This window comes from Phalangium opilio, unplaced genomic scaffold (assembly GCF_054372755.1).
Source record: "Phalangium opilio isolate 3A_F unplaced genomic scaffold, DU_Popi_V2 ptg001662l_1, whole genome shotgun sequence".
Classification (NCBI taxonomy): Eukaryota; Metazoa; Arthropoda; class Arachnida; order Opiliones; family Phalangiidae; genus Phalangium; species Phalangium opilio.
The window spans coordinates 919496-929750 of NW_028324260.1; the positions used below are offsets into that span (position 1 = coordinate 919496).

The 10255-nt window shown below is 34.9% G+C and overlaps 1 protein-coding gene across 1 annotated transcript; it reads right to left on the minus strand.

The window, feature by feature from the left end:
- Window positions 1–5156: 5156 nt before the first annotated feature.
- Window positions 5157–6055, minus strand: LOC149583074 (uncharacterized). The gene is made up of 2 exons (XM_089864082.1): window positions 5875–6055; window positions 5157–5817 (listed from the first exon to the last, which is right to left on the minus strand). The coding sequence occupies exons 1-2, from the start codon at window positions 6032–6034 to the stop codon at window positions 5255–5257; spliced, it is 723 nt and encodes a 240-aa protein (XP_089720208.1). The 5' UTR covers window positions 6035–6055; the 3' UTR covers window positions 5157–5254.
- Between the last annotated feature and the right edge of the window lie 4200 nt (window positions 6056–10255).

Consider the following 10255-nt stretch of genomic DNA (forward strand, 5'->3'; position numbering starts at 1 on the left):
CTTTGGGGAATTTAGGAAACCCAAATAAGCATTTTTATAGAAAAATGTTGCGTACAATATTTCCTTCTATTGGTAGAAATCCATGATTCATGCACTGGCATTAGCTAAATGACACTCTGTGTTGTACTTTGAACTTTTCGCTGGTGCTATATTCTGTTTTAGTATATAGGGATGTATGTCTTTTCTAAAGGTGTTAGTTAAAATCAGTGTTTTTCCCTAGAACAGTGTAAATAGCAGTGAAATTCTAGTGTGAAACTATGTAAATGATTCGGCATTGTAAACATATACTTTGGTATTTTAATACTCGTGCTCGAATTGATTGACGTTTCCCTAGAAATACTTAATTAGCTTAGTCTTTGTTATAGTAAAAGGTTGCTATACTAGTTTCTGCGAAGAGGGGGGGGTCAAGAGGTAATACATTTTTATTTAAATAGAAAACAATTGGTGGAATTTTGCTAAATCAAAATTGTTTTTGGTGAAACATAGAGTAATTTTGATAAATCTAGCTAAAATTTATCGAAACGTTTTTAATCATTTGAAATGTTTTTCAAATGACTCGTTTCGTGTTGTTAAAATGCAATGTACATGACTGTTTTCGTTTCGGTGGATCATTCATTTCCCCATGTATTCCTATGGGATTTTAGGAAATGTAAATTATCGTTTTAGTGTCGGTCAATTGTAACGTAGTTGATCAAAAACGTTTCGATTGTTTTTTACTTCTAACACGAAATGCGTTGTGAATGATGCTTCTTTCAATACCGTTTTACGTTTTCCACAAATTTTTGATTACGTTGCCGATAATTTTGATAAATATAGTATAGTCAATGCTTCGGTTTAATGATATATAGCCTTTCTGTTGACGCAACGGAAACATCTTAAACTTGTTGAGACTTGTCCTAATAATGCCCTCGGGGCAACCACCTGTAATCAATTAAATGCTTAAACCCCATTGTAGGATGTGTCACCGCTCACCTCAATGACATAAACTTGGACATAACACATTTGTGTGAGTTATAAATCACTCTAAATATAAATTTCATTGATTCAATACAAATGGTTCGACCCCCCCCAAAAGCCATTAAGACACGCCTGGACATGTTTACGTATAAAGAAAAACTAGATGGGGATAAAGGTTTAACCCTGCCCCTTTAATAAAACCTGGTGGGTGGTCCAATTAATGAAAAATAAATTACATTGATAGCAATGCAAGGAATCAAGTGGCACTGCCCCCCCCAAAAGCCCTTAGACACGTTTGAATGTGTTTACGTATAAATAGAAACAGATGGGGATAAATTCTTTTGTTATGAATCAAGTTCTACCTCATCCTCCCCCTTAATGTCATATAATATATACCTGTTGGGTGTCCAAAAGGGAATTTTGCAAACTATAGAGAGTCATTTCACTTCCGAACACTGGAGAGAAAGGTTGTTGACAAGGTTTGTAACAAATCATGTGTTACGTAATATGCAATTCTTTTTTGGTAAAAATATCCCTTAAAATGTGTGCTAAATAGAAAATATATGAAATAGTCTAGCCATATTCGAGTAAACTTGAGTTAGGATCAGCATTTTATGATATTTTATAGTAATATTTGATCATTTTAACTAATTACCAGCTATCAAGTTGTGTAAAAACTGCCGTATTTCTTCTTTTTTGATACTAAAATGTACTATTGTTCTAACCCAGTAACTCAATAACCAATACACAAAAGGAGTACACCTAGAACATCATCGTAGCTTAATTTGTACCCTTTTCAATAAACTACGTAGAGCTTATCTCAATTAAAACTAGTTCTTTAGTATGACATAAACATACATGGAGATGCCTCAAAATCATAAAGAGAATAGCATTACAGGATGGTGTAGAAAGGGCCTACAGAACCTATAGAATTACCAATAAATCATCCCCTAAATGTACACAATATCCTACAATACCACTATGGACACTGAATGTAGTCACCATCGACAAGTCACGTGACTTCATACCGATACACCAAAAATAAATTCAAATTTCCCGCCAACAATATCACGTGGTACGTGCCGCCCCCCCCAACCATATTTTCCCCCTTCAGGCACGGTACCATCTAGAGGAACGAGATAGATAGAAAAGGGGGGGGGGCAACAAATGGGGCTACCTAAAGGCAGCCTGTATACCGAATTAATTTGGTATACAGGCGTCTACACTCTCTTATCTGCATACTATAAAGCCCTATTTCAACATATGCAGGACATTGGAATTTTGCACCAAACAAACGAAATTCACATTTTTTGTTTACACTTCGTTTTCCTACCTCGATTAAGAAGATCGTGCGAATTTTTTCAAACGGAATGGAATCACCATTCGCTAAGAACTGAACACCGGTCAACTCCACTACAGCTTTGGTCTCTAAATCGATTGGACGAAATTCGGAGGAATGAAGAAAATGAAGAATATTTTGCTAATCCATCACTCTACGGTATTGATGACGACAACCATTTTAGTTCAATAGCAACGCAAAATAATATAATTATACCCGAGAATCAATATTAACCCCCTTTTCATATCCCAATTGATCCACTTTCTGATGATGAAAATCATGGAATCACTCATTTCTTAAATGTTTTGTCATTTGTTCAACAATAAATGACTTAGGGATCATTTTGTAACTTTTTATCGAGTTATTGCGAGCGATTAAAGGGTTGGTGTCAAAGTTACGCGTCAATACGTGCTTCAATGGGTTCGAGATTGAGATAGTCGAAAAGTCTTATTTGTCATCAAATCTTGAACAAATAGCGGCGCTGGCTCGTGCTAATTAGAAAAACGGGGGAAAATGATGGCGCGACATTTTTTCGTTAGATATTATATGAACGACATGTCACGCTCGTGATAATTAAAAACGTTAGTGTTCATATTTTCTGCTCTGGATTTATATTAGCAGGAGCAGAATCGTGAGACCAACCTTGTGTTTTTTAGTTTTGAAGACTAAAACTCTTTTCTACCATTTCAATCTCGCACTCATAGAAGCGCGTGAGGTTGACATTATCCCTTTACAAGTTATCACTTGGGACAACCGGATAAATTTATTGATAATATTTCAAAAGCAATGCACATATGTTGTGACGCCAAAATCTGTATATAATTTTTTTTTAAACTTTCCAAGAGAAGACCCTAAATGTCAAAGTTAATAATTGCAAATAATGAAAATCTAATTATATTTTTTAGCAACTCTAAATAATTCAGTTTCTTTTTGATGTATACATAAGTAAAATATTTTTTTAAATTCTTTAATTCAACGAAAAACATATTTAATCTTTATTATCTCATAAACTAATGGCATAAATAAAAAGTAGTTTTGTTGCGCAGTCCTAAAAAAGCAGTATTTATATGCATTACAATTCCACTCTAAAAAGGCCAGAATTTAAAGTTAAATTCTTTGTAGAAATTGGAAACACACTATAATTTAACTTTATATGCAAAGATAAATTCACAGTTTTAATTGATTTCGGCTAAGCTTCAAAGCTTTTTTTTAAATATTTCTAAACCACACTACAAATCATAGGTTTACCTATTAATTGCATTATTTAAATGATTAATAAAAACATTTTCATAGAAATACATTAGAATAAAGCTTATATAAATTTTGTATTTTAGTTTGAAGTAATCGTTTTTATAAGTGAAGCATTTTTGAGAGGGTGCATTCTTTAAATGACATTAACCTACACTTCGAGCCACACCAATTGATACAAATGATCGCTTTTTATTTTCAGTGAAGCAATCCGTTGTAAAAACGTCAAATGTTAACTTACTCAAAAACGCAATAGGTTGGATATACTCATTAACAGTAAACCGAACTTTTATATAAATGGTTTTTTTGTTTCATAAACATATTTAAAAATGGTTACAACGTTTCATAAAACACATGGCGTACAGCTTTAAAAATAGTTCACTAGCTGTTTCATAACCAGTGTGCCCTGATGGTTACTAAATATAAGACCTGTCTGCATAGTTAATCATTCGGGAAATATCTCTGAATGTTTTTAAAAATCAAAATAGATTCAGATTTTATTGACAAATTAATCGAAGAATTAATCTCCGACCTATCGCGTAACGGCCTGCCTTCCAGCAAACAAAATACTCGTGGCAAGCTCTATGTGGCGCCATAATTGCACTCTCCATAGCGCGTGCCACGATTAATTTGTTCGCTGGAAGGCAGTTCGTTACGTGATTGGTCGGATATTCTACGATTAATTTATCACTAGAATCTGAATCTATTTGGATTTTTTAAAACATTTGGAGATATATCACGAGTGATTAACTACGCTGATAGGTCTTATAATTAGTAGAAGAACAGATTAAAATTCACTTTCTTTACATCTTCACCCTCTCATTAACAGAACTATGGCCGGCCAAAATTCGTGTTACCCAGTATTACTCCATCTATCATATTTTTTTAAATTCAGAATAAGTTGTGTTGACTACAGGGAGGTACAATGTAAGCGCACAAGTGTTTGATGCGGGAAACATGCTACTTTTGTCAGTACCAGGAACGTTTTCGTGCAAGAATCCAATTATTGGTTGAGGAGAAAATCCCATAGGAGGCTCTTTATCAGCCCCAGTTGCAAATATTAATATTTCTTCTAGTCCAATTTTAGCATCACCTTCTTCTAAATCTATTAGTAAATCTCTCCAAAATGCCAGAGCAACAGTTTCTGCCTCAAATCGGTTGCTACCAGGTTCTGACGAATTAATTTTAAAAATCAAATTTATCTTGCTTCGAGTTAGTGCCACAGTTCCATCATAAATCATGATTGGTGCAAACAGTTCCGGAAACTGACAAATCTTATCTAATACACCTAGTACTGCTAATCCATCTTTAAACTTAGCCAGGTTTGACTCGTTCCTAACCAATACAATGTAGTTTGTTATTTGTTTGACTATATCCTCTTTTTGCGAAAGATGAATTAAGGACGGATTTATTCCTACAAGTTGTAAGATGTCGCTTATATTTTCAATAGCTGCATCGACTTCGACAAGGTTTTCTGAATTACTAAGTTTCAAAACCCTATCTCGCCACTGTCTATCAACAATGCTATGTGGAGAGACACTAATGGTATTAGGATCTTTGTACAGACATTCGAAAAATAAAGGCGATAAGCAACATGGGCCAGGGTCACCGTGAACAATGGAAAGTGCTATAGTCAGACCTGCCATGTAATACTTGTTATCAATTATGGCTTGATTGTGCATAGCAATGGTTCGGGCTTCAACTGGACCTTCAAAAACCATGCTGCTCATCACTTGTTTTATCAATAGTCGAAAAAAACTCCCTTGATGGACCTCCTAAATCCAGACCTCCCTTTAACTGTTCAAACTCATCTGAGAATATAATGTACATCCTAGATCGAGGGTCGAAACTTTTCCTTGAGAACGCACGAAACGCTCCATCCATTACATCCTTTCTTATTACATTAATTTCGTTAACCTTCCCAATAGTTAGTTTGGAAGACAATTTCGAAATTATTTCTTGTGAGGTAGTTGGAACTTTTTCAGATATTTCATTAATTTCCTCATCTAAGTTCGCAAATTCAGTATTATCATCAGTTTCAAAAAGAGAAAAGGCATCGTTATTTGGAGTAGATTCAATTTGTGCATTATCATTGGATCTCGTAGGTAACGTTTCGTTTCGCAAAGAAAAAGGAGTTACTAATCCGCTAATTGCACTCGTGGTAACTTCAGACAAAGCCGCCGCCCTCGAACTTAAAATAGTTGCTTCTTCGTTGCTTCTAAATTCAGGTTCTGATTCATTACTTCTACAGGTTCTGGTTACGTGGTTATCAACTAAAAGCGTTAGTTTATTAGACTTTTCACTATTTTCACAAATCTTTAATGAATTACCAATTGGAAGCTCAACATTAGTCATAACAGTGGAGTCTTCGCTAATAACTTCGCAATCGGTATCCGATTCATCGGAATCGTTTTTGGGTCGTATATAAAGAATCCCTTTTCCCCAGACTCGATGTACAACATGACCAGTTAAAGTAATACCAGGAGACATTTTTGGTATGACAAGGGAACACCCAGAAGCCTTCAAAAACTCAATTCTAGAAAAATTAAATAGCGTTGTCATTAACAACTGAAAACATTTTCCATGTTTCTAATGTATGTTTTAAAAAACACCACAGAAAAACTCAAAAGAAAGGGTAAAATTCAAAATGTTCAGCTCTTCGAAACACTAATTAAACTATTATTCTAGGGCAATACCTTCGTATATACTTGTTCAAATGTCCTGAAAGGTTTTGAGTGGTCCCCCTATAGAACGATTTATAAACTTCGGAGTGCGGATCCCACTAAGGTATGACTTGAAATTGACTATCGCCCTAAGGTATGCTTTTTAACTTTGGGATTCCTTAAATGGAGGGTGAATAGGAAAATCAAGTGATTTCTTATAGATTCTTCTATTAATTATATGAGCTATTTGTGTAGTTAATCATTACGTAAATATATCCGAATGATTTTAATAATCAAATTAGATTCAGATTTTGCTGGTTAAATAAACGCAGCGACTACAACAAATCGTGAAACACTCCCGTTTGTGTTTATCACATTGCCCTCCACATGGCGCGTGCCACGAATATTTTCTTCGCTGGAAGGCGGGGTGTTACACAATTGGTTGTAGGAGCTGCGTTTAATTTAACAGTGAAATCTGAATCTACATGGATTTTTCTCATCATTCGGAGATATTTCCGTAATGATTAACTATGCAAATAGTTCATATAATTAATAGAAGAATCGATAAGAATTCACTTGATTTTACTATTCACCCTCCATTTTGGCCATTATTGAAAATCAAGCAACAGTTTCGAGGGGAGAAACATCAAGTACTCATTAACGAAATGTTTCTTATTTATTCATGGTGTTTGTAACAAATCAAATAAATTTTCCGAAAAACCATTGGCGATTCCTCTAAGGTCTGATCCTTAAATTGTGGGACCTCCGAAGAAATTAAATTTATAAATTGTGGACAACTTTAATGTATGATTCTTAAATTGTGGGACCTCCGAAGAAATTAAGTTTATAAATTGTGGACAACTTTAATGTATGATTCTTAAATTGTGGGACCTCCGAAGAAATTAAGTTTATAAATTGTGGACAACTTTAATGTATGATTCTTAAATTGTGGGTTTCCCTTAGACTGTTACGCACATTTTTCCATCTCTTTTGATTGTCTACTTGAAGATAAGTTATGATAAAAGGATACTGCAGGACAAAATTGCGAAGGTCGCTTAAATTATCCCCGAAATTAATTTTTGTGTTAAATAAAAAGGGCCCAACCCTCACGGGTGGGTACAAACTCATACTCCATCGTATATATGATAAGCTAACACTTACTCCGTGTTTTTAGTAATTTTGTCTCCAAATCGCTCAATTATCTCATTTTGAAGTACATTTTCACTCCATTCTTTAATTAGCTCTTGATTATATAGTACAAATCCATCATTTTCCAAAAATGTTTTAATGGAACCTCTTGGAACGCTTTTAAAACTTTTATCTGGGAGTAGTACTATGTTCTTAATAAAAACAGGATGCTGATCCTTGGGTGCTTTGGGTTGTCTTGTCCTATATACATAAAACAAAGATTAGCTGAGTATATATTTATTATTTATTTAAAGCGAGGATGAAAACCTAGTGCTTATCTTGTGCAACTGTTCATATTAAAAAATATTTTAAAAATTACACTGCTCTTTAAAAATAAAATAACGGCCGGAGCAGTTTTTGCAAGGACGATGGGGGAGGATGCGAATTAGCGAAATATCATGGAAATGGGCACGCTAACTCTGGAACAGCTCTGGTCCGGTGGGACGCTAGAAAATGGGGGAGGAATATTCTGAAAAAGGTCTGACGTAGACAACCGGACATTTAGTCTAACCGGATTCTGAGCTGTTCCATAGTTAGCGCGCCCGTTTTTCCCAGACTTCGCATCCTCCCCAATTATCCTTGGTTTTTGTAACAACATGACTTAAAAACTAACATAAGAATTGAACGAACTGAAACTAGGAATTTATAGGAAACAGCACTTAGGAATATAATATAACAAGCGGGGTGCCTCTCCGCTAGATACACGCGAGGAGTTACGTGGCTTTAAAACCCAAGTTCCTTCTAATGTCTCCCCCCCCCAATCGGGTCGGCGTAGCTGAGATATATTTTTGAATAGGGTCTACGCGAATAAAAATAATATAAAATAGTCGCTTTGGTCCCATTGAACCGAATTCCTATTCGACAGAAGGTGGTTTTTTTTTGGGGTCCCATTCGACCGAACGTAGCCAAAGGTGCGATTTTATTATAGTCCCATTGGACCGAAATTCTATTGAACTGGAAGAAGACATACTGTGTGGTTTTGCATTAAATATATTTTTAATTTCACAACTTATTATTGTTAAAATAAATGTGAGTTGAAAATGTAATACTGCACTTAATTTAACTACGTTATAATTACGGCGAACCTCACCTACCCTAGCCTAACCTAACCTAACCTAACCTAACCCAACCCAACCTTGTTTGGAGGTAAAAAGATTATTTATATGAGTATTAAAACAATTTATTAGCAATAATAGAAATATTTTGGAAAAGATGGCAGCTAATTAATAGGAGAATATTTTGGAAAAGGTGGCAGCTAATTAATAGGAAAATCTTTTGGAAAAGGTGGCAGCTAATTAATAGGAGAATATTTTAGAAAAGGTGGTAGCTAATTAAAAGGAGAATATTTTGGAAAATTCGGCAGCTAATTAGTAGGAGAATGTTTTGGAAAAGGTTGCAGCTAATTAATAGGAGAATGTTTTGGAAAAGGTGGTAGCTAATTAATAGGAGAATATTTTGAAAAAGGTGGGAGCTAATTAATAGGAAAATCTTTTGGAAAAGGTGGCAGCTAATTAATAGGAGAATGTTTTGGAAAAGGTGGTAGCTATTTAAAGGGAGAATATTTTGGAAAAGGTGGTAGCTAATTAAAAGGAGCATATTTTGGAAAAGGTGTCAACGTTTTATTGGAACCAAACCGAACCAAACCAAACCAAACCTAACCTAACCTAAGCTAAGCTAAGCTAACCTAACCTAACCTAACCTAACCTAACCTAACCAAAGCTAACCTAACCTAACCTAACCTAACCTAAGCTAACCTAACCTAACCTAACCTAACCTAACCTAACCTAACCTAACCTAAGCTAAGCTAAGCTAACCTAACCTAACCTAAGCTAACCTAATCTAACCTAACCTAAGCTAACCTAAGCTAACCTAACCTAACCTAACCTAACCTAAGCTAAGCTAAGCTAACCTAACCTAACCTAAGCTAAGCTAACCTAAGCTAAGCTAACCTAACCTAACCTAACCTAACCTAACCTAAGCTAAGCTAAGCTAAGCCAACCTAACCTAACCTAACCCACCCGAAACCAAAATATTAAAATTTTAATTTAAAATTTAAAGACATTGATGGAACTACCATTAAGACTGTACTTCATTTTAAGCACAATTTGTTTATTAATTCTATATATCTCTTGCCTTGAAAGGAATGAAAGTGAGCGTTTTAATTAGTATCACGAAACATTTACTTTTAATATTATTAACATACCTTTCGGAGATTCGAACCAACAACCTATCGCTTCGCAGTCCAACATCGTATCCACTACACCACCGAATCGCTGACGGCTACAGAGTTTCAAGTTATATTCATGTATTTTTTAGGGGCATATTCGGACGATTGGGATTTCGGTCCATCGGGAATATAGCCATTGGGCTGGAAATCTAAAATCATTGCGGGATATTCGGTCGAATGGGATTTCGGTCCATTGGGAATTCGGTTGAAAGGAACGATACCAAATAGTCGATCGCTAAGGAAAATCAAAAGGGGGAGGGGGAGTAAGGGGGGTCAAGGGTTAAAAGTTTTAATTTTTGTAGATCTGATGATTTTACGTAATAGCCATTTAAGCGAGGGGTCGGCCATTCATGAAATCCCGTACGCTTCCCGTGAAATATAATTTAAGAAATCCGAAATCAATGCTGATTTCGAAATCAAATAAAAAAATCCGAAATCAGAAACGAAATCACAAAATCAGTAAAGAAATCATAAAATCAGTAAAGAAATCATAAAATCAGTAAGAAAATCACGAAATCAGAAGCGAAATCATAAAATCAGTAAAGAAATCATAAAATCAGTAAAGAAATCATAAAATCAGTAAAAAAAAATTACGAAATCAGAAGCGAAATCACAAAATCAGATGCAAAATCA

Coding starts and splice junctions, on each gene's coding strand:
- LOC149583074 (XM_089864082.1), bottom strand. CDS start 6,034: ATGTCTCCTGGTATTACTTTAACTGGTCATGTTGTACATCGAGTCTGG. Junction 5,818..5,874: donor TAATGTTGAGCTTCCAATTG/GTAATTCATTAA, acceptor TAACGCTTTTAG/TTGATAACCACGTAACCAGA.